The sequence below is a fragment of the Onychomys torridus genome, chromosome 14, assembly GCF_903995425.1.
Source record: "Onychomys torridus chromosome 14, mOncTor1.1, whole genome shotgun sequence".
Taxonomy (NCBI): domain Eukaryota; kingdom Metazoa; phylum Chordata; class Mammalia; order Rodentia; family Cricetidae; genus Onychomys; species Onychomys torridus.
Window position 1 is genome coordinate 80,539,325 of NC_050456.1, and position 27,388 is coordinate 80,566,712.

At 56.3% G+C, this 27,388-nt stretch overlaps 3 protein-coding genes across 5 annotated transcripts; all 3 read left to right on the forward strand.

Moving 5' to 3' along the window:
* Positions 1–1,117: 1,117 nt before the first annotated feature.
* On the forward strand, positions 1,118–6,096 carry Crip2 (cysteine rich protein 2). Its single transcript, XM_036206662.1, has 7 exons — positions 1,118–1,245; positions 4,161–4,313; positions 4,520–4,660; positions 4,734–4,802; positions 4,895–4,989; positions 5,357–5,414; positions 5,507–6,096. The coding sequence occupies exons 1-7, from the start codon at positions 1,203–1,205 to the stop codon at positions 5,572–5,574; spliced, it is 627 nt and encodes a 208-aa protein (XP_036062555.1). The 5' UTR covers positions 1,118–1,202; the 3' UTR covers positions 5,575–6,096.
* A 7,115-nt stretch (positions 6,097–13,211) lies between these two features.
* Positions 13,212–15,419, forward strand: Crip1 (cysteine rich protein 1). The gene is made up of 5 exons (XM_036206412.1): positions 13,212–13,352; positions 14,812–14,906; positions 14,983–15,040; positions 15,146–15,192; positions 15,309–15,419. The coding sequence occupies exons 1-4, from the start codon at positions 13,313–13,315 to the stop codon at positions 15,184–15,186; spliced, it is 234 nt and encodes a 77-aa protein (XP_036062305.1). The 5' UTR covers positions 13,212–13,312; the 3' UTR covers positions 15,187–15,192; positions 15,309–15,419.
* Positions 15,420–18,107: 2,688 nt separating this feature from the next.
* On the forward strand, positions 18,108–25,687 carry Tedc1 (tubulin epsilon and delta complex 1). 3 transcript variants are annotated; one of them, XM_036206141.1, is made up of 8 exons: positions 18,108–18,274; positions 18,377–18,455; positions 18,877–19,079; positions 19,301–19,456; positions 19,822–19,920; positions 23,010–23,096; positions 23,409–23,588; positions 24,914–25,687. In XM_036206141.1, exons 1-8 carry the CDS (start codon positions 18,140–18,142, stop codon positions 25,241–25,243), a joined length of 1,269 nt encoding a protein of 422 aa, XP_036062034.1. In that variant the 5' UTR covers positions 18,108–18,139; the 3' UTR covers positions 25,244–25,687. The 3 variants fall into 3 exon arrangements, with proteins under 3 accessions (XP_036062034.1, XP_036062035.1, XP_036062036.1); XM_036206142.1 differs by having other exon boundaries at positions 19,307–19,456; XM_036206143.1 differs by lacking the exon at positions 19,301–19,456.
* Positions 25,688–27,388: the final 1,701 nt, after the last annotated feature.

A 27,388-nucleotide genomic window follows, 5' to 3' on the forward strand; every position in this document is an offset into this window, starting at 1 on the left:
AGTAGGCCGGGAATCACCAACATGCCTGGCACCTGGAACCACTTGACTCCCAGTCCTTGGGCTGGGCGGAGGAATGGAATATGGGTGTCCAGCACAGCTGTGAAGACAGGGTGGGAGTGGTGTTTCTGGAGTCAGTTGCTCATACTGGGTCTGGTCATCAGGGTCTGGGACATGTAGGGTGTTTGTTTCCCAGACCCAAGGTCCAGATTTGGTCAAGAGGTCTGTGGGTCCCTGGGTCCTCTCTTTGGTCTTTATCTTCAGAAGTTCCAGGATGGAATCAAGAAGTAGGAGGGCTAAGCAAGCCCCTAGTGGGAAGGAGAAATGGGACAGGGCCGGGGTTGGGTGGGGGGGGGGGCTGTTCCTGAAGAGCAAGGTGGAAGGAAGACAGGAGCTGGCTGGCAGGATTTCTGGCTCTGCTACCCTACAAAACGCATTGGGGCCAGAATTCCAGGTGCCTGAGGAAGACCGGCAGCAGTCATGGGCTTGGGGCGCTCACAGATGGGGGTGCTAGCTCTCAACGCTTGATGCAGAGGAAACTCGCAGGTACCCCACTCCTCCAAGGATAGAACTGGGGAGAACTCTGGGCGCAAGTGCACCTGCGGCCCCCTCAGAGCCTACACTGGCTGTCTCCACCCCGCCCCCACTCATCCCAGTGCTTTCTCAGGCTGTTTTTGGAAGTGGCGGCGCTTGCTAGTGAGCCTCGCCCGCCCCTCCTTCAGCACCACAGACAGGACCGCGGCGCCCCGCCCGGAATCCGATGCTTCGTGCTTCTGTGCAGCGAGGCCGTTGCTATAGAAACGAGGCAACAAAGGGAGGCGGCGCCAGGAGACGGGAGGGGGGGGGCGTCCCGCGGGCTTCTCGTGCCCCCTCCTGCCACGAGCCAGCCGGGACGTCGGGGACAGGAGCTGGGGACCCCAAGTCTGCTCTCCAGCTAGAGGCCACGATGTTGCCATGGAAAACCCGGGCGATCCCTGTAGAGGCCACTTCACTGTGGGGTAGGGGGCGCCAGGCCCTGCCCCTCCGACCCTGGCAGGTGCGCCCCGCCTGCCGTGCGCCCAGCTGCTGGCGTCCCGGGGGGCGGGCTCCCGAGGCCCCGCCCGGGTCTCGGAGCCAATGGACGTCGGGGGCGGGCGGGGCAGGCGCGGGCGGCGGCGCAGAGACGAGCGCGGGTGGAGGGCGCGGACCGATCGAGCGCACCGACCATGGCCTCCAAGTGTCCCAAGTGTGACAAGACCGTGTACTTTGGTGAGTATCCACCCGCCGTCCGCCTTCGTCTCCAGTCCCCTTGCTCAGAACCACACCCCGTAGTGTACACGGATCCTAGTGCGCAGCTACGGTCTTGGGATGCGCGGCCGGTAGCTAAGCTCGCCACGCTGCCCACACGGGTGCGGCCGGAGGCTCGAAGGTGGGGCTGTGCCGGGCAAGGGAGTCCACCTGGGATCCTGGAGAGGCGGTGGCGTCGGGTGGGTTCGGAAGCGGCCAGTAGACACTGGGCGAGGTACGCAAAGTCCTGGCCAGCCGCATGTTCGGCTCATGGCTCTTCTTCAGTGGCACTATTTGGGGCGGGATCCAACGAAGTCGGACGCCTGGGACTGGTCCGATAAGATCCTCTGGGTCCCCGCATCTCCGCCTCACCCTGTGGCTGCCTCCTAGCCTGCACATGGGCCCAGTAGTGTGACCCGGAGTAGCAAGTGACCCCAGTCCTCACTCCGACCTCTGCCCAGACCGCTGGACCAGGTCTGGGATCCGCTGGGATTCCGGGTTCAGTCCAAGCGGGGGCGACCTTGGCCTCCGCCTCTTACATGCTCCAGCCTGCTCCCTTTCTTGGCCATTTGCCTCGGCATTTTCACCCGGGGTGGGGCACTGGTGACACGTAGGTCTCCATGAGCTTGAGAGTGCACTAAATGGCCAGGACCCTGGCCTCTTGGAGGTTAAGGCTATCAGGGAAGGAGGCAATAGTATGCAGGAATGTTTGATTGGATCCTGCTAAGGTGGCCTCTGAAGGCAGTAACCTTTATCAGGCATCCCTGATCCCTGAACTGCTAACCTCCCGGGGCTGTGCTCCTGGTTGAGCAACTTTTCCCGGGTAGCAGTGTCTGCCCACCAAAAGATAGACTCAGGGCCAGAATAGAGAAAGACTTCCAGCTTGTAAAGACAGGGTCCCCTTCTGTGGCCATCTCTGAAGAGTAGTGAATGTCCAGTGGGCTTCTTCAGCTGACAGAAGGAGAGGAGAGGCCACTTTTGTTTGTTCCCAGAGGGGAGGGACCGGATTTGGCTTGGAGTTGTTCTGGGTGGCCTGGAGCCAGGGGTTTCCTGTTGCCTCCTGGAGGGGACAGATTGCCTGATTTCAGTCCTTTTCCTACAGAGGGATGTCTGACAAGGTGAGGACAGTCCTCAGGGCTGTTCTTCATGACTTTGTCTCTAGCCAGGCAAGCTCTGGACTCTTTGGGGCCTTGGCCAAGAGGCCACCCGGAAAAAAGCACTCTGCCTGCTTGGGTGCCTCTGGCTCTCGGCAGAAAACAAAGGCTCCTCACAGTCAGCTGGCTTCTGTCCTATGGGAAGGCAATGGGGGGGGGGGTCCAGAATGCTGCCCTTTCCACCCAGCTAGGCTGTGCTCTGGCAGCCACATCTGAGTAAACTCTAGGCTAAAGGTCCCCCGGTGCTGTGAGACTGATTTCCCTCCAGCACATGTGGCCAGGTAGAAGACTATTCCCCCCCCCCAACCCCCCGCCCCAAGCTATTAGACCCAATCGATGCTGTATTCCCAATTTACATCTGTAATGGGGCCATCGACCCAACTAGTGAGTCTGAGGGTCAGTTCCCTGCCCCCACATGGCCCACATCCCAGAGCTGGCCAGAGCAGAGTGGTTTTGGCAACCTTGGGCTGCAGCTGCCACAGCCACTGATGGCCATCCCAACAACCTCCTTATCACTGTGCTGAGAGAGGATGCCAGGCAGGCATGAGAGCCAAGCCTGCCTTCCGTCCAGGTAGCTCTTGCCTCTTCTGGCTTGGACATAGCAGGGCTCTGGCTCACCTGTGTCTTAGTATCACAAAGGGAACTAAGTGATACTGTCCAGGGCAAGGGTCCGGGAGGGTTCCTGGAGAACGCCCTGTCCTGACCATGCACAGCAAGTTAGGACTGAAGAGAGCCAGACTTGGCTGCATGGAGGATCCAGGCTCGCTGCCCAGCGGCAGCACCTCCTGGGGCAGGAGGGGGGTGGGGGGAGCGCTGGGGGGTGAGCTCTCAGAGTAGGCTGTTCTCTCTAGCATTTGCCAAGGTTATCCAGAGGAGGCTTGGCCCCAAAGGGACCACTGGACCACTCTTGAGAAAGGAAGGCTAGGGAGCTGTTTCTTCTGTCCTCAGGGTAGCACATGCCAGAGCCAAGCAAGCATGACACCCCTCCCGCCTCCCCCGCCACTCTGGCCTGGCCCCTTCCCTTTGGAATTCAGGCTCTGCTCTCAGCTCAGGCCCTTCTTCCTGCCCACTTCTCCACCCTTTTCCTGCCTTGCTCCCTTGGGGAGGTCCCAGCTTCCGTCCATTGGGATGTGGCTCAGCAGTCATAGCCCTGGAAGTGGGAGGCGGCAGCGGCGGCGGCGGGGGTGGTGGGGGTGGGGGTGGTGGGGTGGGGTGGGGTGGGGTGGTGATGGTCACAAACCTTTGGCGCCAAACTGGCAGCTGGAGGCAGTGGGTGGAGGGAGATCTCAGGGCTTAGGATCAGGGAGCCAAATAGGGATCCTGCCTGGCGGCTCTGCGCCACCAGGACTGGTGGTCCCTCAGCCCGTGCTGAAGATCAAGGGCTTTTGTCTCGGTGGTGGGGCTCCTTGGGCTCCATTAGGGAAGAGGCACTATGAGTGTGAGGTGTGAGGCAGGTGTTTGAGGAAGGAGCAGGTATAAACAGGTGCAGTCAGCAGACATTGAGGGGTTAAACCAAGGGCATGGGCTGAGACCACTTAGGCATGAGCAAGGAGAAAAGGGCTCCAGGATGGCTGAGGGAGTCTCTGTTAACAGTAACCTAATCTTGGAGCCACCATGGGTGGGGTGGGAGGAGGGCGTGATGTCTACCAGGTGGTGAGACATGGAGGGATGTGGGCTTGGACGCTTCTGCACTGTAGGAAGAGGAACAGGAACTCTGCCCTGACCTCCTATTACTACCCACAGCCGAGAAGGTTAGTTCCCTGGGCAAGGACTGGCACAAGTTCTGTCTCAAGTGTGAGCGCTGCAATAAGACACTGACCCCTGGGGGCCACGCTGAGCACGATGGGAAACCCTTCTGCCACAAGCCGTGCTATGCCACACTGTTTGGACCCAAAGGTGAGCAGGGTCTCAGCCAGGCCTGAGCTCCTGTGGTTGCTGGATGGGGGTGGGGTCCATCTGCTCTTACCTCCCCTTTCTCCTTCCCTGTGCCCCTCCTACCCTGGAAAGCCATGAAGTAGCTTTGGGAGAAGTTCTGTGTGAGAGATGAGTGGTGTCAAGGCCTCCAACCAGTAACCTCCAGCTGGCATGCTTGCCACCTACAGGCGTGAATATAGGGGGTGCTGGTTCCTACATCTATGAGAAGCCTCTGACTGAGGGCCCTCAGGTCACTGGCCCCATCGAGGTCCCTGTGGTGCGAACCGAAGAGCGGAAGACCAGCGGACCCCCCAAAGGTCCCAGCAAAGGTGGGATAAGCTCTGGGTGGGGGTTAGGTATGGGGGGGCCAAGGTCCACCCTGACCCAGCTTCACCCTTCCAGCCTCTAGTGTCACCACATTCACTGGGGAGCCCAACATGTGTCCTCGCTGCAACAAGAGGGTGTACTTTGGTAAGTGACTGACTGCCCACGCTCCTGACTCAAGGAAACTGTGCCTTGGGATCGATCGGGGTTACCACCATTACCATTCTCCTCCCTCCCAGCTGAGAAGGTGACCTCTCTAGGCAAGGATTGGCATCGGCCTTGCCTGCGCTGTGAGCGCTGCTCCAAGACGCTGACCCCCGGAGGGCATGCTGAGGTAAGGGGTGCAGTTGGGATGTAGGAGCCAAATAGGTCTTAAGGAGGAAGAGCATACTGGAGTAAGGATTCCGGAACTGGTAGGGTGGGGGCAGGTACAGGAAACAAGGAATTCTGCTGCAGCCGGGCTCCCTGGCCTGGGAGTGCCCTAGGCTATAAGGCCTGCGATCTGGCCACTAGAGGGCAGATTCTGCAGATATTCCTTGGAGCTCTGCTGTTCTAAGTGCATGGGCCTGCACATGACCTTTGAAGCCTAGGATCTCAGGGAGGCAGACTCCTACATTATGAAGGTCTCACTGCATCGGGGGAAGCAAAGGAAGGGGTGGGGGAGGAGTCAGTGCTCAGCACTCTCTCTCTGCTGCCCACAGCATGATGGCCAGCCCTACTGCCACAAGCCTTGCTATGGGATTCTCTTTGGACCCAAGGGTGAGTGCAGTGTGGGGTAGAGGACATGGGGATCCCTCCTTCCCCAGATCCTGTTTGTTCTGCTCAGCCACCGCAGCCACTTTTCTCCACAGGAGTGAATACCGGTGCTGTGGGCAGCTATATCTATGACAAGGACCCTGAAGGCACAGTTCAGCCTTAGATCTGCAGATGCTGTCCTCCGGGTCCCCTACTTGACCCTGAGGGAAAGTGACCTGCTGCTTAGTCCTGCCTCAGCACGTCTTGCCTGCAAACCCAGGGCCTAAGTGGTGGAGGAGGAAGCCTCCTGGGTAGTCTCCAGAACAGCCCAGAATTGCAGCCCTGTTTCTCTGTGTGTCACCTCGGCTTGTCCTGTGTCACCCACTGCCCACTTTGTGTCTGTGTGCCTCCATAGCCTCATGTGTCCTGTGCCCCTGTGCCCAGCATCCTCTCTGTCCCTGTGTCCCCATGTCCCTGACAGCTCTCTGAGGTGGCTGTCCTATGATATCCCTGTTGCCCACACCTGCCCACCAGTATTATCTATGCTCTGCTTGCCGGTGATGGCCATGAGCTCACAGCATTCCCAGGGTGGCAGCCCCCTCTGTAAGGAGCCCTCTGCTGGTTCCCACACTAAGCCCTACCTACCCCTCACGTGGTTCACAGCTACGGAGACTTTTGCTGTCAATAAATGGTTTGGTTTGAGGATTGCAGGACCCAGTGTCTTCTGTGTGGGGTGGGTGTAAACCCGGGACAGTGTCCCTTTGTCTCTTCACAGATGTTCCCTTGTGCTCCTGGGCCCGGTATTGGTAGGGATGGAATCCAGACACATTTCAGAACTGGAAAGACCGACTTAGGCATCAGTGGCAACACTGAAATGTGTGTGGGGAGCAAGGAGGGGCTGCTCTGGGCAGAGGTGAGGAGGTGTCTTGGACAAAGGGGTCCAGATAACGGGCAGGTGGGCTCCATTGAAGACATAGCTCTGAAGCATGGGGATGAGCCTGGGGATGAGCCTGGTGTGTGAGGTCTGACTTGAGAACAAGCAGGGGCCATGTGATAGGGCTGGAGACAGGTGACCAGAGCGGTCTTGTGCAGAGCGAGGAAAGCTGGTGTGAGCTGGATGGAACCTGAAGTGGAGGACAGCCTAGGACTGGGCTGAGAAGTCCATGAGAGATTAGGGGTGCAGTTAGACCCCATTCTGACCAGGCAGAGCTATGGCCATTTCCTGCTATGTCCACCTTGACTTGTCTCTGGTGAGTGGACCAGGAACAGAATGAAGATAGTCTGCTAGGCGAGGGTCTTGGGACTCATGTGACTGGGTTTATAGTGAGGTAGTGGATCGTGTCTTCTCACGTGGCCCAGGATGTGGGACTGGAACCCCCTTATACAGTGGGTGCGGCCTTCCTCCACTTGCTTTTCCCCGAATGCCCACTAGACGGCGCCCCTGTATTTCAGCGTGGCGCTTTAGGGGCCATCGTCTCTGATAGGGCGCCGCATCTAGTCCTGCTCCATAAGCAGTCCAAGCCTCAGATACATAAAGCGTTTAGGGCAAGTGGCTCCCAGATCTGGTTACTGCCACAGAGCACGAAGCCTTTTCGGGCTTGTCCCTGGCCTCTTGTCCAGCCCTCTAGGCCATTGACCCTGGTGTGGCTGTATCTGGGCCTACTGTCCTATGGGCAAAGTCGTGTCCCTGGGGCCGCGGAGCATGGGTCGGCTCCGGTGTCTGGAAGTGCCGCCCCCGCTCTCCACCCTCGCCAAGGGGAGGTCCAGCAGGTATCTCCCACCAAGACTCCGCTTCTTGGCTGCACATTTTGGATCGAGCTGAGCAGCTCGCGCTCTTCCTGGTTGGCAATGCGTGGGGGTAGAGGGAACGATGAAATTGTTCGCTCTCCGGAGCAGGAAGACTTCTCAACCAGTTCAGCTTGGAGGAAGCAGAGGGGGCGGGCCCGGGCGGGTCCTCCCCAGTCCTGAGCGGGACCTTTGAAGGAAAGAAGGGGACTCCCCTAGCTGGGCCACGAGGGCAGGGGTCTTCCCGGGGCAGATCCATCCCCGCCCTGCGGCCAGCTTTGCTATGCCTCAGAGGGGCGGGGCAGGATCTGGCCTTTTCCTGCCCGGGAAGATGACGCGGCGTGGTGTTTGTTTCCAAGGAGTTGTCGTGGAAACGCGGCGGCGCTGCGACTGTTTGTCTGGGCCTTGTTGCCAGGCGGTGTCCACTGCATCACCAGGTCGCGCGTCAGTGGCACCGGCTTCCGATGCACCCAAGATGGAGGAGAGAATAGAAGTCTTTGTCTCCGGCATCCGCCCTTCTCTGGGAGAGTGTTCTGAGTTTCTATCTCCCAAACGACTGGGAGATGGCTCTAGATGCCATCTGACCACCTCATTTCATTCCAAATTCTGCCAGCTGAGTCCAGGACATCACAAGGAGCCTCACAGCCCCAGGCTACTCTGCACAGTTTAGCTGTGTTCCAGGAGTTCCGGTGACACACTCTACAAACCACCCACCTTTCTAGCCTTGCTGTACTCTCCAACCAGGCTCCCCCCAGCCCCTCTCTGGACCCCTACTGGTATGCTCAGCTGGACTTCTTTGTGGGGTGCACAGTTTATGGCTCTCTCTTCCCACTCACTTATCTTAGATCCTCTGGCCAGCATTCCAGACCCCCAGCACCCTCCCTCCTGCCTTAGCTTGAGTCTCTTGGGCCAGTGACACTTCTTCATCAGCCCTGGGTACCTTTCTGCCAGAGTCTTCCTCAAGCTCCGGGCTCCCTGCAGATCCCATTTATCTCAGGGTCTGGCATGGCTGGTCCTGCTCACTGGCTGCTGGCTGAAGCCTGTGGGCATGGTATCAAAAGATCGCCCTGTGCTAGTGCTAATGCTCTGACTACTGAGTGGGTGCAGTGCAGGCTGGCTAAAAGCCCAAGGTGCCAGGTGTGGGCGGCCCTTTTTCCCCAGGGCCAGGCTGGCTGTGCGGGTGGGCTCCGGGCCATGAACAAGGCCTCAGCTGCTGCTTTGGGAAAGCTGGAATTCCAGGCAGTTCTGCCTGAGCTTTGGTTCCAGGAAGCAGTCACTAGGCACGGGGCCCAGCTGCATGGAAGGCAGGGTTCAGGGTACCCCATCTGACCAGATGATGGGTCCTAGGTCGGGAGTGCATACTACCACTCTACCACCCACTTCCAGGCCATGTCATGTTACTTCAGAAAAGGAGGAAGCTAGTTGCTGACCACCTAAGCCCGAGGGGCAGAGGAAGGGCAGGGTTCAACCCCCTCTCACTGGCTTACCATCCCAGCAGGCCCACCCTAGGGCCAGATCTTATGCCAGACGGGGGTCCCTTGAGACAAGCTGCTGAAAATAGGCCCTGGGAACTTGTAAATGTCCTCAACTGGTCTGAGGGAAGGGAGAGGGAGGGTAGACCCTAGGGAGGCCTGTGTCTGACTGTGCTCAGCATGTTCTCTGAAGTGTGTGCTGGCGGGATATGCACCTGAGAGCAGAGGACATTAGGCAGGCTCAGCTGGCCTCCAGCCCTTAAATGAACATCTCCACATGTGACTACACTCTCCGTCAGGTACCAGCAGAGCCAGTAGATAAGGGTAGTTTTTGCCACATTGCAGAGGCCCTTCCCTGAGTTGTTGAACTTTTCTGATGGGAGCGGGTATTGAGACTCCTCAGTCAGTGGTCATCAGCCCGCAGGGCTCACCCCTACCTTCTCTGGCTGGCCTCAGGGTGTGGCATTCTAGCCAGTGGAGGGCGCATAGGTGTGTGCAGAGAAGGCTTGGGCAGAGACGTGATTCTGCAGCCTTCCCTCCCCCACACCCTCTCTGCTGCCCTGGTGTGAGCCGTGGGGAGCTCAGTGTGGGCCCTGTGGGTGCTGGTGCAGAGCACCCCAGGCCTCCACTAGGCCTGATAGCCCTGCTCAGTTGTCCTCCTCCAGGACTAGCCTGGGATAGAGGAAGCAGGTGAGCGTGGAGCTGGGCCTCAGGAAAGCTGGCAAGACTTTGGCACCAGCTGAGCCTCATCCCAGAGCCAGGTTGAGGGCTAAGGCTAGAGGTCTGGGTAGAAGCAGCAGCAGCAGGGGAACATTTGCTGACATTATGGAAGCTTTGGAAGAGTTCTCATGGTGTGTGTGTGTGTGTGTGTGTGTGTGTGTGTGTGTGTGTATGGTTGTTTATTTTTTGAGTCAGTGTCTCATTTAGTCCAGGCTGGCCTTAAATGTTTTATGTAACTGAGGCTGACTTTGAATTTCTGATCCTCTTGCCTCCACCTACAAATGCTGAAAAAGAGTTCTCAGGCCAAGAGCAGACTTGTGCCTCAGAGTCTTTTGGTACAGCTTGGGGGTGGGGCAGGTAGAGCCTTTCTTTCTTTTCTTTTCTTCTCCTCCTCCTCCTCCTTCTTTTTCTTCAAGACAAGTTTTCTCTGTTATAGCAGCACCTGTCCTGGAGCTCACACTGTAGCCCAGGCTGGCCTCTAACTTGGAGATCCACCTGCCTCTGCCTCCCAAGTGCTGGGATTAAAGATGTGCACCACCACTGCCCAGCTGGGGTAGAGCAGGTAAAGGGAAAAACCACCAGAGCCGTAACTCACATCCAAGTTAGATGAGAGTTGAAGTAACCTTGAAAATTTGTTTCTGGCAGAACATAGTAATATTTTCAGACATAACATGAACAGTTAGTTTGACTGTATACCTTTTAAAGTTATTTTAGCTTATGTTAAGCTTGTTTAAACATTAATTATTCTGGTTAATATTTCTAGAAATCTCAAATGTGTTTCCAAGGTAGACATGACTTTTGAGGGACTACAGGGCTGAGAACTAAGAAAACAAAGATGGCATTACCTCACTTACCTCATGTACCAACCACTTCCTCAGCATCCCCAGCTTTTTCTTCTTCCCTGTTTTCCTTTTTCCTTCCTCCCTCCCTCCCTCCCTCCCTTCCTTCCTCCTTTCCTTCCTTCCTTCCTCCTTTCCTTCCTTCCTTCCTTCCTTCCTTCCTTCCTCCTTTCCTTCCTTCCTTCCTCCTTTCCTTCCTTCCTTCCTTCCTCCTTTCCTTCCTTCCTTCCTCCTTTCCTTCCTTTCTTCCTTCCTTCCTTCTTTCCTTCCTTTCTTCCTTCCTTCCTTCCTCCTTTCCTTCCTCCTTTCCTTCCTTCCTTCCTTCCTTCCTCCTTTCCTTCCTTCCTTCCTTCCTTCCTCCCTTCCTTCCTTCCTTCCTTCCTCCTTTCCTTCCTTCTTTCCTTCCTTCCTTCCTCCCCCTCCCCCACCTCTTTCTTGACAGAATCTGGTTCTATAGACCAGGACATTGAACAGGTGATCCTCCTGCCTCAGCCTCTGAAGTGGCCCTAGCCCATCATAGGCCTGTGGAGCTGTACCAACTGTGTATGTCTTTGTGTGTGTCTGAGTGGATATGTCCAAATCGAATGTCTGAGAAAACTGCTGTGTGCCAACAAAGAAGATATCCGCCCTTGGGCCCTGCCTTGGCACCCCTCCCGCGACCATGGAAACAGGAAACAACATTAGGGAAGGCCAAGAAGACTCTGGTTTTTTGGGAGGAGGGTTCCCTAGTGCAGGGTGGGGCCTGAATCCAGGAAGGAGCTATCTCTGGGGTGGGGCAGTGGATGGACGGAACAAGGCCAGGGTTATTGACCAACTTGCCTTAGCAAGTGTCTTTTGGGTGAGAAGTGGGAAGGGCCTGTCAAGAAGTCCCTGGGTACAGCTGGATAGAAGGGTGGACAGCCATTTGCTCTGAGGACATACACGACCCTAGAGCCATCCCACAGGACATCGCCCCACAGGTATGCCTGCAGGCCCTGGCTTATGCATGTGTATCCAAGCACTCAGCCTCCTGCACACACCCTACCAGAGGGAGGCAGTCTGCCAAGTGCCCTGTGCCTCCACCCAGTGCCCGCCCCTGGCAGGCAGTAGTTGGCTTCTTCTACGGACAGTGAGGTGGTGTGCTTTGTGTGTGGCCAGGCCCCAGAATCTGTCATGACAGAGACACCACCCTTCTAGATGGTTCTGGGCCTCCCCTGGTCTGTCTTTTATTACCAAGGATTTTCTCAGCTCTCGCTGTCCAGAGCCTCTGCCCATTCCCAACCCCCCTTGCCTTCTCTCTTCTCAGTAGACAGGACAGGAGCTACAGAAGTTTGGACCTTTTTTCCAACAAGTAGGCGAGAGAATGGGAGTCTATCCATATAGGGTCATGTGCACCCCTGCTCTGGAGCCCCCAGCCAGTAGTAAAGGGCTTCAAAATGTCCTGGTAGATCTGGGCATTTGTGGAGCCCCAGTTTGGCTCAAGTTAGGGACCCTGGGAAGAGGGTAGAGTATTCTCGGGGAAGAGTGTTTGTACCTGTGGGTAGTCCTTGAAGTATGGCTTTTATATTAGACACATGGTGCATCAGTAGTCCCACAGCTTGAGAGCTCTGATCCCCACCCCAGCCAGTGAGATGAAGGTACCCCAGATCCTCGCCACAGGGTCAGGACTGAAGACTGATAATGGTAGACAAGTGTGAACAAAAGGCTCTGTCAGGGCTGAGCCCAAGACACAGGGTCCCTGGGCATTGTCAAGGATGCTCTTCTGAGCTGCAAGAGTAGCCTGGCCTGAGATGAGGTCTTGTTTTTACAGGAGTGTGTTGAGGGCAGCCGAGGACTATGGTCTAAGTGCTAGGGATAGGTTAGGAAGTTCCACAAAGCAGGGAGATGAAGGGTGGGAGCTGAAGGCCCAGCTAACAGCAACCACAGTATCAGTGTGTTAGGCAATGTTCAGAGCCCCAACCCCCATGGAGGCCTGAATGTCGTGACCACGTTGGTCTGCAAGTCGGCAGAGCACTCAGAACTCAGGTTCCCTGGGTCAGTGCAAGCACCCCTCCCCACTTATTTACTGTAGGGTAGTCCAGTCTCTACCCGGTACCAATCACGGCTCAGCCTCTTCCTTAGCTGGGCGGTGGACTTGGACCGCTGATCTCCTTCACCCAGAGATAAGGACTGTTCTTCTTCATCAGGGAGGCGACCTGGGCGTGGCCTCACCCTGCATTCCTTGCCTTGACCTCTACTCCAACCTCAAGTTGGTGGGTTCTCAAACCTTAGATTCTGATGTGTCTGTGGCAGGAAGGGCTTTCCTGCATGGCAGTCCCCTCTTCTGAATTCCCCTGGTGGAGTTGTGGCTGCAGTCCAGCCAGCTGGCAAAGGTCAGGGTGTTCACTTGTGTCTGGCCCGGGTGGACCTCCTGGCGTCTGCGTGGGTTAGATATGGGCTGGGAGGGGTTGGGCTACAAGTCTGAGACTCTGAATGCTCTCAACTCTGTTTCTCGGAGAAAGCAGGGTCAAAATACGTGTAGAATTTTTGAATGATATTTTGCATCGGACTTTTACTTTCATATTTTTTGTGTGTGTTTTGAAACAGGGTCTCACCCTAGAGACCAGATTGGCCTCACCAGTTCTAGTAGGACGGGCAATCCCACCACGCCCGGCTTTATCTGAACTTCAGAAGTTTCTTGTGCCCACCCCGGCTCCTGCAAGCTCTCGCAGGTGCAAGGAGCAGGGTAGCCCTGATAGGGCGCTTCTTCTTTCGAGGGGAGGATTCAACATCCCCTATTCAGGACCGCGGGCTTTTCCTGCCCCAGGCAGGGGGCGGGGCCTAGGCCCACAGGAGCTGCCTGGATCCTCAGAGGGCCCCCAGAAGACCCAGCGCCCCTGCATGGCACTTGGCCAGTTTGTCCTGACAGAGGCGAGCATGGGCCAGATGACCATTCTTGGCCAGTTGGTCAGGATCAGAGATCCCAGGGGTCCAAGTCCCGGACTCAGGGGGCGGGGCAGGGGCGGGGCCTTAAAGGGCAGGGCCATGGGGTCCCTGAAAAGCGCGGACCAGGCAGCCGCCACCCAGTCCAGAGCCTACAAACTACTTCCTTCTAATTGCAGCCGCTTGTGCAGGACCAAGTTCCGCCATGCCGAAGTGCCCCAAGTGCGACAAGGAGGTGTATTTCGGTGAGCATGCTTGGGTGTCCCAGCCTCCTCTCTCCACATGCCCGCGGGCGCACAGCAGGCAGTATGCGGAAGCGTGGCCCGGAGGGGGACAGTGCTGGGTTGTTTAGGTGGGCGGGAGTGCCTAGAGTCCTGGGCATCGCCTAGGATCGAACCCATGGACCTTGTCCGGGTCGTGAGGGACAACTTGGTGTTAAACGGAACCGACATCTGTGCCCACTCGCTGTCTTATGTTTTTGGGGTCCGTCTCCTAGCCTCCTTGCCTCTGGGTCGCCAGATCTCCATGACTCCCATGATTTTGGGTCTCTCCCTCTCTCAGTGATCCTCGCCCCTGGATCCATCTGTCTCTCCCGCCTTCTCTCTGCGTGCCCTGGGCGGGGTCCCCGCGGGATAGGAAGGAACGCGGGACTGAGGCGGTCCCTCCCAACACTAAGTAGAAACAGACGCGGAAAACCACGTCCGGGGGTGCGATCTCCGGTGCGCTCATTTTCTTGCTCTTCGCGCGCCCTAGGGCTCCCATAAGAGGGTGTTTGATTAAGTAAAGTCCCTTCGTCCCCGCCGTGGAGAAGGGTGAGCTCAGATTCATTTAGCCAGCCACCAGCGGGAAGGTCGGAGGTCAGAGGAATTAACCGGGACGACCTAGCCTTAGCCCCTCCAGACTTGCTCTCCAACACCACTATGCCTTGTCCCTCAAGTCTGAAGGCCTTCTCCTGTTCAGCCTACAAGCCCTCGGGGGTCACATCCCTGTGGTAGCGCTTGGAAATGCCCCACCAATGAGCTGGGGTGGGGTGGCCCACTCCTTTAGTCCCAGCACTTGGGAGGCAGAGGCAGGAGAAGCTCTGTGAGTTCAAGACCAGCCTGCTCTACAAAGTGAGTCCCAGAAGAGCCTGGGCTGTTACACAGAAACCCTATCTCAAAGAACCTGAGGTGGGGGGAAGAGAAGGGGAGGAAAGAGGAGAGGAGAGGAGAGGAGGGAAGAGAGAGACAGAGGTGGGGGGAGGGAGACAGAGAGGAGAGAGAGAGAGAGAAAGAGACAGACAGACAGGGAGAGAGGGAGAGAGGGAGGGAGGGGAAAAGAGAGAGAGAGAGAGAGAGAGACAGAGAGAGAGACAGAGAGAGAGACAGAGAGAGAGACAGAGAGAGAGGAGAGAGAGAGAGAAAGAGACAGACAGACAGGAAGAGGGGGGGGAGGGAGGGGAAAAGAGAGAGAGAGAGAGAGAGAGAGACAGACAGACAGACAGACAGACAGGGAGAGAGAGAGAATATCCCTCCAGTAAGGCGACCCTTCTGGTTTGTGCCGCAGGGTTGGCTTGAGAGTACCAAAGGTGCCTCCTCTATGGAGCAGAGGCAATCTGGGGCCCCAGGGTGGGCTACCACATTGAGAGAATGAAGCCCAGGTGTGTGTGTAGCCGAAGAGGCTGTGCAGGGACCCCAGTGTCTCAGTGGGTTTGTGCTTTTGCAGCTGAGCGAGTGACATCACTGGGCAAGGACTGGCATCGGCCCTGCCTGAAGTGTGAGAAATGTGGGAAGACACTGACCTCTGGGGGCCATGCCGAGGTAAGGGACCGCTGGGGGCAGAGGGAGGAGCAGTGGGGGCTGTGATGACAGACCCCTCATCTTCTTCTCCTTGTAGCATGGAGGCAAGCCCTACTGCAACCATCCCTGCTACTCAGCCATGTTTGGGCCCAAAGGTATGTGGTCGGACCTCTTCCCTAACAGACCTCCCATCTCAACTGGGCCCCCTTCCCCAACCTACTGATCCCCTATTTTTTTAAATGTTTCTGTTTTGTTTTCAGGCTTTGGGCGAGGTGGAGCTGAGAGCCACACTTTCAAGTAGACCCAGGTATAGCCCCATCTCCAATCCCACCCAGTCCACCTGTCTACATGATAGGGTCAGCCCTAGTGGAGTGAATAACAACACTTGGAGATGTGCTCACTTTTGTCTGTTTCTCCTTACAGGTTGTGGAATCCTTCCCTACCCGCCCAGGCACATGCCAGGCCTTAACCCTAGACAGCAGGGGCTCTCAGTAGCCCTTCTTTCATGCCCTTAATAAACCTGATCTTTTGGAAGACCTGTGTGCTTGTCTACCAGTGTGTGTTGGAGGGGAGCAGCAGTGGGAGCCTCAACTCCAGGCCCGATGCAGGGCTCTTGCTTTTTCTGCTGCTTCAGACAAGGCTGTCCGCTATCCTTTCGGGGAGCAGGAGTTCAGGCCTACCGCTAACTTCAGGATCCATAAAGTTCCTGTAGCCCTTAGTGGTTCTGGCTGGCCTGGGGTGAGGCCCTGGCCAACAGGGTCAGCAGGAACATGGAGCCTGGGAGTGGGTGGGGCTGGCCACAGTTCGGAGGGTGAATCAGTGGGAGCTGGTATGGTTCCCTTTTTGAGATGCTTTCGGGGGGAGTTGTGTGGACTTCTTGCCTGTTCCATTTCTACTTCCTGCAACCCCACCCTGTCCCCAGAAGTGTACCCTGGTGGATGGTCTGCAGCTGCTCAACAGATACCACAACCATATTTGTGCTCCCTCCTGCCCAGGATGCCATGGGTGGCCTGGTGCTCTAATAGAAGTTGAGGGCTGGCTCTGTGGTAGTCAAAAGGACTTTCTGGAAACTCTTGTAGAGCCAGGCAACCCTCAGCTTCCCCTTCCCCCATGCCACTGGCCATCCAAGACCCTTTTGAACTTAACAAGGCCACAAAGGCAGTGCCCCGTGGCGTTGCCTGTCTTAGTGTTTGGCACCCATACTGCAGGAATGAGGCTGGTAGACTGTTGGTAAGTCCTGTAAGTGGCCTATAATGAAGTGCGTGCGTGCGTGGGTGCATGCGTGCTTGCTTGCTTGCGTGTGTGTGTGTGTGTGTGTGTGTGTGTGTGTGTGGTTTACTGGGAGATTCTGGAGTCCCAACAGGTAGAGGCTATAGTGCTTTAGGTGACAGCAGTATGGAGCAGAAGAGGGCAACCTGAGATCTTAAGAGTTTCCTCATGGGAGGGGTGTGAGTGTTGGGACAGACCTCTAGGTCTTGGGTGTCCAACAATACCCGCTGAGGACCTGGAAGAGACATGCGGGGGGGGGAAGGGCAGAAGCTCTCTTTTCCCTGTTGTCTCTCACCCTCCAGGACCCTGTCTTCCTCATAATCGCAGCCCCCTGCACCCAGCTCCATGTCTCCCAACTGGGGCATACTTGAGGTGAACTCTCAGCAACCTGAGGCCTGTGGGAACGAGTAGATCAGGTAGGGCAAGTGCATAATATTGCAAAGAGGCTTTGAGAGGCAAAGGGCTCCTTAAGGGTGTATCAGGAGTTCCTTGGCACCATAGCCAACCTTGCTCGGTCTTTGTGTTTAATTAAGGTTGCAGTGCGCTGTGAGTGTGAGTGTGAGGGTGTGCAGAAGCCTAGACCCGGAGCGGCAGGAGCAGGTAGAGTCTAACTGGGCTTGGCCATTTGGCACCAGCAGCCCTAGCTGCTTGGCAAGGGCCCAGGAAGGACACCCCGAGGCAGGATAGCCCAAGGCACCCAGATGAGCGAGGAAAAGTCTGCAGCAAGATGTCATATGAGGGAGTAAAGTGGGGAGCAGGAGCACAGGGGAGGTTAAGGTAAAGGTGGGCCGACAGTCCGGCACTTCCGGAGGGCATGGCCATCCTGTAGATGCGGTTAAGGTGGCAGGTATCTAGAGCCCTCTCCCCTCCCTCTCATCTCAGTTTCCTCTTCCGTACTGCACCCTCTCCCTCTCCACCTGCCTCTTTCCCGGCTTTATTGAGATGTAGAGCACACATAGTACTGTCCACTGTCTCAGTTATTTCTGGTGACATCGAGTGCACAAAGCTTAGCTTGTGCCGGCTGGAGCGTACAGGCTCCCGCCCCCACAATTCGCCCAGCCTTCCGCTGCCTGCAGGCGCGTCCCTCGATCCCCGTAGGCAGCGTCCGGCCTTGGTCCAGCCCTCCTCCACACGCCCAGGAGCATTTAATGTGCCCTACAGAGGCTGTTCTGGTAAAGGTTGTGGCCACGTAGCAGCCTCATGCCCATTGCTGAGCACAATTCCTGTCGGCTTGTGGTGCGGCGTCTTTCCCGGCTCACCAGATTGGACTCTGGGTTCCTTCTGCCATTGTCATGGAGCTGCTGTGTACTTCCACACTTTTTCCTTGCAGGCTTCTCACGGTTTACCAGGGTTGAGCCGGTAGTGCGCGAAACTAAGTTCAACCTTAAAGGAGATGGCCGCACCCTTATCTATCTAAGTGGAGAATTTTCCTCAAAAACTCGTCTTCCAGTGGCTGGAGGAAGGATGAAAACGGGGACAAGGAGGTCTGGGGCTGTACATGAGAGGGAGGATGGCATTCTCAGGAGACTTCTGGCGACGTGGCCCCCGGAACTCCCCACCCAGTTTGCAGGGCTCGGTTTCTCCTCCTCGCGGGTCCCTGACGCCCCCTGGCGGCGAGCTCCTGGGCGGCTTCGCGGAGACACTCCCTCCGTGTTTTGGGTGGAGCCGTACTTCTTCCTCCGCGCCTCCAGGGGACACTCGGGCGCATGCGCGCCCTCCAGCCCCGCGCTACCTGGGCGGTTGCTAGGAGGTTGGCAACTGGAGGTGCTGATTGGTGAGTTCCAAAGTCCGCGGAGTTGGCAAATCCAAGGCCCCACCCAGACCCCGGAAGTGCCTGCCCACGGGCTAGACTGGTAGGCACTCAAACGCCAGAGTCACCGCTCATTGGACCTGGGCGGAGAAGGCGGGTCCCAGCCCAAGCCGTGATTGGTCGCTGATCCTGGCCTGCCCGGGCGGGCGATCCGAGACTGCCTGGTGCTGGCTGCATGGGGCGGCGGAGGCGCGGGGTGGAAGGGGCAGCCAAGGCTCTGCCTGAGGCTATCGCTGCGCTGAGTCGGTCCCTGCCCGCTGGGCCCAGCCCCGAAATCTTCCGCCGCGCAAAGTTTGACCGTCCAGAGGCGGTGAGGCTCCCAGGGTAGGCGGCCGGGGGCGGGGAAGGCGTTGTCCTGGGCCGACGTAGGTGATACCTTGATATCCGCTGATTACAAACTCCTTCGCTGCAGGCTCCAGTGCTCTGGCAGCTTCTCTTCCGAGTGCTCTCACCGCTTGCTGCAAATAATACTTGGACCGACCTTGCTCCAGGTAAGCCGGGTCCTCTCAGTAAGCCATGCCCCACGGCCCTTGTTTCCACTCCCCCAACTCGGTCGACCTAGTTCTGCCCTAACTCAGTAAGTCCCGCCCCATTAAAGCTCCTCCTTTGCCTACCCCTCTTTATTCAACTTGAATGCCCCCTTCCTGCGGGCCCTCCCCCTCTCGCTGACAGCTCTAGCCCTCCCACTTCTTTAAGCCCCGGTTTCCATTACCTTTCCCCTTGCTCACCTGGCTAGCTGTGGCTCTGAGACTGGCTAGACCCTGAGCCAACTCATCACAGAAATCCTGCCTCCTGAGCCTCCTTTGTTCACTCTGAGCGGGTTCTCAGCTTAGGGGTGCTCCCAGGTCCCCGGAAGGATCCAGGGGACATCTCCAGGTTGGCACCCCGTGAGCTGGTGATTTCCCATTCCAGAGGCCCAAGCCCGTGTGGTGAAGTCAGCACTGGGTTCCCAAGGCTACCCCAGGACTGCGCTGGTAGAGTTTCCTGCGGGCAATTCTCAGGGAAGCCGGGAACTGCTGCTGGCCCTCTCCTGGCTCCTGGCGCGAGGACCCTTGCTTGAGCAACTGCTTGCCCAGACCCGTGTGCAGTTGGGTGACCAGTTGCCCCAGTGTGAGGTGAGTGTAGTGAGGGTGTCCCAGCCCAGCTTTGCCCAGAAACCCCGGGTTTCTCCGTGGTCCCAAGTCACAGGGTATCTATCTGCCCTTGGTGCAGTCCTTAAAAGGGCTCATCCAGCTTCCCCGCCGAGGATATAGAGGCTTGAGCCTATGCTTTTCCTGGTCCTTCCTTTAAGATGAGATGGGGTGTATAGCAGGGATGACTCTTGTCCCCTCTCTAGTGTGAGGCCCTGGCCAGCCCTAGTCATCCTGCACCCCATGTGGAAACAGAGAGTCCAGTGGATCTCCGACTAGTGGAGTGGCTGATGGGAAAGCTGCGGTTTAGGTGGCGGCGCCTGATCTCCAGTCAACAGGAACAGTGTACCCTCGTCAGCAAGGTAGTCCAGACACATGGCTCTCCTCACTGTGTGCCCCAGGCTGCCTTTCCCTGTGGTCCAGCTCTGTCACCACTATTGGCTCACTGGGCTGCTGGGCTTCCCTCAACTCTGGCCTCTAGGTTAAGTGTCACCTTTACACGCAGAGCAGGACCCTTCTTTACCCGTGTCTTGGTGCGCAAGGTGTGGAAGCCCTCAGTGAAATTGTCTAGCGCCTCTCCCTCTGCAACTCCCCACCCCCAGCTTTACTATCCTGAGCCACGCTGTGTCCCTTGTGGCTGTAAGTGGTCTCTGAAGGTGCCTGTATCTAGCTAAGAGAAGTCTTGCTGGGGGGTGGCTCCTCAGTCTGGGTGCATCACTTGTTGCAGATCCACCTGTACACCCACGGATGTCACAGCCAGCAGAGCCTTGGCCATCTCTCTGTGGCTGAAACAGAGATGCTCAGAGACCCAGAGAGCAGCCAGCAGGTGAGGGTTGGCAGAGTGCTGCCATGGTGGGGTGTGGTCTCTTGGGGAGTACCTGGGTTGGTGTTAGGCTTTGGCTTCTGTGTCTCTGGGTATTTGCCATTGTGGGTGACCAGTGTGTCCCTTAGGATTGTCCCTGTCCCGTTGCTCGCCCACCTCTCCAGGAAGGCAGACTAGGTGTTGTATGTGTCTGTTATTTGTCCAGCGTGGTCAGGGTTGGAGGGATATGGTGTTCAGGAGGGGACCACTGGATTGGGGGAACAGAGATCTCAGGTCTGAAATGAGCTACCAGCTCTCCCTGTTGTATCTGGGGTGTTTAAAGGCTGAGTGTGAGTGGGGACAGCTGCTTTTCAGAGCCTGGGGCTGTACTCAGGCGTCTGTGTGGGGAAGTCTGCTAAGGTAGATCCTGATGTACAGGCCCTGGATATTTGTAGGCCTCAGACCTGCTCTGTTGCCCAGGGGACATTTGGTTCTTTCCAAGCATGGCTGCCCTAGGCAGTGGGCTCCTGATGTTTCCAAATAGACCTAAATCTTAACACAGACCTGGAGGATAGCAGGCCATGAGACCCAGTGATGAAGTGGCCTCAGGCAGACATTGCTTTCTGTCTGAGGCTGAGAAGGGTGTCAGTGTTGGCCCCATCCCCAGCTTCTCCCAGGATATTCAGTTCCTCCCACATAGAAACCATCTATCACTGGTTTCTTCCTTCTGGTCAGCTTATCTCTGAGGTTTACAGGACAGGTCCAGCACTGGTCATCACTTAGGAGCTGGACTATAGACCATCCCGAGTGGTTGGCTGGCCGTTGGCATTGGGCATGTATTGCAGCTGAGCTGGAGCTCAGGTTGGATGACCCCTTCTTCCAGGCCCAGCTCCCTTCTTTGCCTCTCCTTCTGCAGCCCAAGACTGGACTCCTCCACCTTATCAAAGGCCTGTCCTATGGCTGGGCATGTGGGACTGGAGGATCATGGGGTGAGGGACAGATAGCTAGAATGCTGGTTTCCATGGTTTCTGTTGTCTTCCCAGGCTCATATGACAAGGCTAGTTGGCAGATTCCAGATCTGGGCCTCTGTGCTCTGGGTGATTTGTTATGCCCTGCTATGAACCAAGGGTACCCACCTGGTTAAGTGTCTGGCCATTAGTGCCAGCTGGACCTGTGTCCCTGGATAAATCCTGGCCTGGACCCAGCCTGCTAGGGCCAGGCCTTGAGGTGCTGAGGCAACGTTTGAGGGTCCTTATGTACCCCTGGCTCTGACCCCCTTTTATTTTATTTTTTTTACTTTTATTCTTTGTGGATTTCCCATCATGCATTCTGTTCCCACTGATCTTCCTTCAAATCTGCCCTCTGCCCTTGCAACCTCCCTGCCATATCAAAACCAATGTAAAAGAAAAACCAAAAACCAAACCAACCAAACTAACAAAACAAAATGAAAACAAAAAAGAAGAAAAAAAAATCTTATCGTGGAAGCTGTGGTATGATCCATTGAGTCACACAGTTGACCCTTTAGTCCATTCATCTTTACTTGCAAGTGCTCATTGCCTGGAGTTTCTGCTAGCCATTGATAGTGGGCTCTCACTGGGGCTCCTCTTGGATATCCTGTTACTATCCTGTGTCATGGAGATCCTGCTGTTTTGGATCTGACCCCCTTGGATCATAGCAAAGGCCTGCCATGCTCAGTCTAGCACTGTCTAGGACTTTGCTGTGGGGCCACTCTAGGGGTGTCTCAGAAGCTGGCCACTGCTGATACAGGACTGGACAGCAGTGATTAGGTGGACCAAGGCCACAGCTCAGCTTCTCTCCATGTGTTTGTTGGGGTGCCGGCTAAAACCTGGATCTGGTCCACCCACAGACAGGTCCCAGAAGTTTCTGGAATGTTGTATGCCTGGGGTATTAGCAGCCAGCCAGGCATGTTGCTGCATCACTAGTCAGTTCCCTTGGTCGCTGTGGAGTCCAGGGCCTTCTGTTTGCACCCTCTGTATCCTTGTTCCTGCTGGGGAGGAGCTTCAGGGAGAGGGCTGCGTCAGGAGAATGCAGAATTGAGGGTGGAGCCATGGGGAAGGTGAAGGGCCTTATTTGCTCTTCCATCACACCCACACCTCACAGTCTAGGGGCACTGAGCCTCCTGGGGACTGTTCTTAGAGTCTGCCTTATCTGCCCTTTTAATGGTATGTTTAGGTGCCTTTTGCCTGTGGTTGGATCTTTGCCCTTTGATGCTGGGTGGTTGGCCTGTGGTCCACCCTTGTGCCCCCCTCACCCTGATCTGGCTCTTTACATCTCTCACCACTCTCCCACCTCTTCCCATGGCTAAGTGGGGGCTCTGGTGCCCTTTCTCTGTTGTGCTTGTCCCGTTGGACTGGCCTTGGCTAGCATTCAGGTCTCTCCCCAGTTTCTCAGGTCATGGACTTCTTGCATTCTCTGTGGAGCCAGGGTGGGGTGGGGTCTTAGGTCCAGAGGGCTTGGCATGTGCTGCCTTCTGTAGGGGTCCTCTCTCTGGGTCCCCCATACAGGTGATAAGAGTAGCGCACTTATGTTCTGTGTGGGTTGGGCCTCTGACTAGGCATGGCACCTGCGGGGCATCCAGTAGCACCCTCAATTTACAGATTACTAAGCATTTTGTCTTCTAGGAGGGTCAGGTGTGTTGGATGATCTGTGTTTAGAAGGGAGGGAGACAAGGAGGTAGTGGTTTCTGGCTCGAAGTCAGTCAGTGGATGCTCCATAGGAAGGAGAGGTCAGAGTATGGGGATTGCTCTGTCTCTGACACACAACTGTTAGTGAAAGACTAGCGGGCTTTCCTCTGGTGAGGGAAGACAGAGGTTATCTTCTGGTCTGGCCCTGTCCTTCCCTTTCATGCATATCTCATCTCTGTCCCATGCCCCTGTCCTATACACAAATCCCTATCACTTAAAAACTCTTCCTTACCTTTGGGGGTTCCCAAAATTACATGGGATGGCTCAGAGGTCTCCCTAGTCTTGAGCCTTCTCACTTAAGCAGCCTTTGGGACAGCCTCTAGTCAGTGGAATATTGCGCCCTGGACAAGAGCTTGGCTCAGGAGGTGGTCAGTGGGCAGTCTGGCCCAGCTGTGTCTTTTTCTCTAGCTTCTGCAGGCATTGGAGATCGAGAACATGCGCCTGGGGGCAGCTCTGGAGTGGCGGCGCTGTGAGCTGGTCTTCTGGCAGTGGATGGTGAGGAAGGTCCCCCCCCCCCCCGCGCTCCCCCCCCCCAGCCCTGCCCAGGCTCATTGGTGGTAGAGTTTGGAGGACTCTAAGGGATGCTCTGCTCAGGACATCTGCTGGTCCTCAGTGGAGGCCTCATATTGCTGGCCCTTACTCCTAGTTCTCCCAGAGATCTGGGTTTTGTGCTTCTCTGCATGCTAAGGAGCCGCCCTGTCCACAGTAGGACCTGGGAATGCTACCACTGCCCCATTAACCCCTGCATCTTCTGTCCCCACTTGAAACCTGTGCTTGTCCCTGACCACCTCACTGGGGTCTCTGCAGGATACAGTTCTGGATGCCTGTTCGTCAGAGAGTCCTGCTGTGACCTCACGGCCCACAGTCTTCCCCATGATCTCTGAACGTGGGCTTAGTGAGCTGGAGTTGGTGAAGCAAGACTTGCAGGCCCTGCAGGAGGTGCTACAGGAGGTGACTGAGACCCGGCGGGCGGCGTGGGAAGCCCAGGTGAGCTCCTAGGCAGCTGATTCACCCACTCTTCCCAACCCTTCCTCCAGCCCTGCCTCTTACTGCCCCCCCCCCCCCCCCGGCTGTTTTGCGGGGAGGGCTGGGTTAACCATTTGACTAAGTTTCTAGATGAATTGCTCTACTCATTTGGATTAAATTTGATGGTGATACACTTGGACAGCAAATTCCAGCAGCAGGGGGTTGCAGGGAAGGGATCCTGCTATCCTTCACTGCCACTTTCAGACTTTGTCCAGGGTTTCCCACAGAGAGGTAGGCAACCCTGTGCAGAATTGCCTGTCCTTGTATCCCCATTCCATGCACACTGCCCATTGGTCAGCCACATAGCCCCTGCCCAGTGGTCCTCCCCAGCCATGCCTGGTAGCATACACCATTCACTGCTGTATCTATCAGTTCACCTTTTGGGAAGCATTTTATTGTTAGCTGCAGGCAGGCCGCCCTTAAGCTCTTCCTCGGAGGTCTCCTCGAAAGTCAGGGGCATCCTCTGTATTTCCACACTATCCATCCTAGTGAGGCTGGCATGCCACAGACTGAGGAGGCTGTGGTTGAGCCAGAGGTCTCCTCCCCTCTCCTACAGCAACTACTACCCCAGGAGTGAGGCCTGCTTTTATCCTGGGTCATATACTTTTTTAGAACAGTGAGGGCAGAGTCCATTCAGCACAGCACCCAGGACTCAAGGTAGCTTTCTTGGGTCTTTGGGGTGGGTTAGTGGCTGGGAAGCCCTCATCAATGTGGTCTTCACCCCAGACCTGCTGTCCACAGGGTCTTTGGATAGGGACTGCCCTAACGGTTAGAGGTAGCACCCTGTGTCCCTCGGGTCAGGCCAAGTCATGTGCTCCACTCCTGGACAGCAGTGGGAAGGGGAAAGGTGGAACGGGGTGGGGTGGGGCCGCTGCACTGACCCCTGGAGTAGTGGGTGTCCTTGGGAAGTCTTCCTTTGAGTTCTGAAGGGCCTTAAGGCACATGGTGGGCTAGAAACTGCCCAGCGGTCCTGCAGCTAGCAGGCCTGAGATAGGAGCCCTGGAGGCTGAGGTTAGGGATCCTAATGCCCTGAGTGTTGGGTCCCTGTGTCCCAGCTGCTGCTGGCATGGGTTTCAGGGCCTTTGTGAGGGTGAGACATTTATGGGCTGGCCAGGCCTTTTGTGCTGGTTCCGGCGCAGCCTGGCTTTCTATGGTGGAAATGATACATGGGCTAATACCTTGTCTTAGAGCTCTGGAGTTGCAAGGTTATGGGGAGCACCTGGACTTGTCATCCTGGGAACAGAGCTGCCCTTGGCTCAGGAGCCTCTGTATCTTCTCTTATGCAGATTGGAGGCCTAGGTCAGGGGCCAGAGTGGAGCACCACAAAGAAGGCCTTGCAGGAGGCTGTGGAACAGGAGTTGGTCGCCCTGCAGGGGTCCTGGGAGCCATCCAGTAACCCTGTCCAGCCACAAAGACCCCATCGACTGGTGAGATGTAAGGAGGAGTCACCAAGGCCCCAAGGCCTACAGGCAGCCGAGGTGATCAGGACACTGAGCGCCCAGGAGGCCTGTCTGACGAAAGTGCTGCATCAGCTACAGAATCAGTGTCGGCAGGAGCTGGCCAGGGTGGCTAGTGCTCTGCCTGGATTGATTTGGATTCTGGCTCCTGGTCACTGAGGACCTCAAGATGTGCCCACCTGTGTAGAGGGCTTTGTAGGGTCTCAGAGGAGCAGACTGGGGCTGGCATGGAAGCAGAGGTCCAGGCCATGTTTTCTTCCTAGGACCAGGGCCCTTTTTGCCTACAGTTTGGAGTCACCATAGGCTGGTCCTCCTGAGAAGTTTGGAGGGGACCTGTTTATACATGGTAGAGCTGTCTTTGGGGACACCAGGCTGCTGCCCTCTTCCACTGTCCCTTTAACTTCCTCTTGGGACACTGGGATGTTCGTGGTGCATGGTTGGCACTGTGCTGGGATCACACATGCCCCACAGTGCAGGCAGTATTGGGCCTCCCCTGAGTGGAATGGCCCTGGTTGTTTCCCTGCGCCTCCTTAGACTCTGGCTGGACGCCTCCTGCAGCAGAGCCTCTTGTACTGGGCCATGGCTGTGCCTGGTGTGTGTGTGGTGGGGAGCTGGATGGGGCCGGGGGGCTCTGCCTGGGGGAGAGGAGGAGGAAGCTGCAGTGTAGACAGAGGACCTTTGTTCTGAAGGCTGTCGGGCAGGCTCAGGCCTCACAAAGCAGCCTGTGTCCAGGATGTGCCCACAGCCTGGTGGGATGGCTCTCCTAGCCCAGGCTTCTCAGCCAGCGGGCTCAGGCTGGTCCCGTGGTCTCTAGCCCTGCCTTCCTTCCTAGCCCCAGTTCTAAACTCTGACCAGACACTGGACAGGTGGTAGGTCCCACTAGGCAACCTCTAGCCTCCTGGTAGCTCAGGCCTGAGGCCACTACCAGACTCTGGACACCTTGGACGCTCAACTAGAACATTGTCTTGGGGTTTTCCTGCTTGCTTAGTGTCGTGTAGTAAGTGTCATGTCTGGGTGACAGTTCTGGTGCAGGTGGCCTCTGGTCCTGGAGGGGATACCATGCTGCTCTGTCCCAGTGACTGTTCCTCGCACACTTCTGGAGGACCAGTGTCTAACGGGTCCTTCCTAACTTTTCTGACGTAGCTCCTTGAGTCGCTGGACCCTCCTGCCTGCTGCCAGGCCTTTGCTGTACCTTCTGGCCTTGAGTTGGGCTATAAAGAACTCCACTTATGCTCCCTGCTGCTGAAAACTGCCCTGCTATAGGATTTCCAGTGGCCCTTTGGAACTTGACCTTAAAAAAAAATCTAAATGTAGCTGGTGGTGGTGAACGTCTTTAATCCCAGCACCTGAGAGGCAGAGGCAGAGGGATCTCAGTAAGTTTGAGGCCAGTATGGCCTACAGAGCGAGTTCCAGACAGCCAGGACTACACAGAGCAACCCTGTCTCAGGGAAAAAAAAAAAATCCAAATGCAGATCAGTGCTCCCAGCTGTCACTTCTCTGTTTGCTCTGCAGAGTGAAACATTTCCAGTCAGAATTCCGTGTACATGAATGCACTGTCTCTCTCTGTGGGACTCAAGGGTCTGAGGGCCATGTCAAGGAAAGAGCCTGTTGGGGGCTCAACCATGGGACCCATCCTTGGTCAAGTTGTCAGACATTGTCACTTGGGAAGGACTTCAATACCAGTTTTTCCACACATAAGGGCTTGAAATAGCTCACATTGGTGGTCTCACTGTTCTGTGTCCTGAGCTCCCACACAGTCAAGTAGAATGAAGCCACGTGTCAGTTGACCACATCCTCGGTGGACCCTGAAGTCCTAGGTCAAGCTCACAAACAGATGATGTATAGTGCTCCAGGGTCCTTACCTGCAGCCTAACAGATTGGGTGTTATGGGCCACCTGACTGACACTCTGTCCTCCCTGACTTTGAGGAAGAGCGGTCACATTGTCCCTAACACCCCCAACCTGATCTTAAGGTCAGGAAAATCTAATACTTGACACAAACACTAAAGATCTGGCCACCCGTGGGCACATTGGAGGCCAGCAGGTGGACAGTGGGCCCTGCTCTGAAATCAGCAAGGACATGCCATCTGATTCCTGGGTTGCCACCCAAGGGAACCTAATATGCGAAGACAAGGTGTCCCGTTCCCCCCCCCCCCCACTTGAGGTCATGGGGAATACCAGGGGTGGTTTCCTGACACCAAAATATGCTGACTATGAGGGGAAGTTTGGTAATTTCAACTCTTAATCAAAGCTAGAAATTTCTGTTTATTAAAAGATGATATAATAGGATGTGTCTCAGTGGTAG

Excerpts from the sequence above, each read along its gene's own strand:
- Crip1 (XM_036206412.1), top strand. The coding sequence starts at position 13,313 with ATGCCGAAGTGCCCCAAGTGCGACAAGGAGGTGTATTTCG. Across the intron at positions 13,353-14,811 it reads CGACAAGGAGGTGTATTTCG|CTGAGCGAGTGACATCACTG; the intron begins GTGAGCATGCTT and ends GTGCTTTTGCAG. Across the intron at positions 14,907-14,982 it reads CCTCTGGGGGCCATGCCGAG|CATGGAGGCAAGCCCTACTG; the intron begins GTAAGGGACCGC and ends TTCTCCTTGTAG.
- Crip2 (XM_036206662.1), top strand. The coding sequence starts at position 1,203 with ATGGCCTCCAAGTGTCCCAAGTGTGACAAGACCGTGTACTTTG. Across the intron at positions 4,803-4,894 it reads CAACAAGAGGGTGTACTTTG|CTGAGAAGGTGACCTCTCTA; the intron begins GTAAGTGACTGA and ends CCTCCCTCCCAG. Across the intron at positions 5,415-5,506 it reads GATTCTCTTTGGACCCAAGG|GAGTGAATACCGGTGCTGTG; the intron begins GTGAGTGCAGTG and ends TTTTCTCCACAG.
- Tedc1 (XM_036206141.1), top strand. The coding sequence starts at position 18,140 with ATGGGGCGGCGGAGGCGCGGGGTGGAAGGGGCAGCCAAGGCTCTGCCT. Across the intron at positions 19,080-19,300 it reads ACCAGTTGCCCCAGTGTGAG|TGTGAGGCCCTGGCCAGCCC; the intron begins GTGAGTGTAGTG and ends TCCCCTCTCTAG. Across the intron at positions 19,457-19,821 it reads AGTGTACCCTCGTCAGCAAG|ATCCACCTGTACACCCACGG; the intron begins GTAGTCCAGACA and ends CACTTGTTGCAG.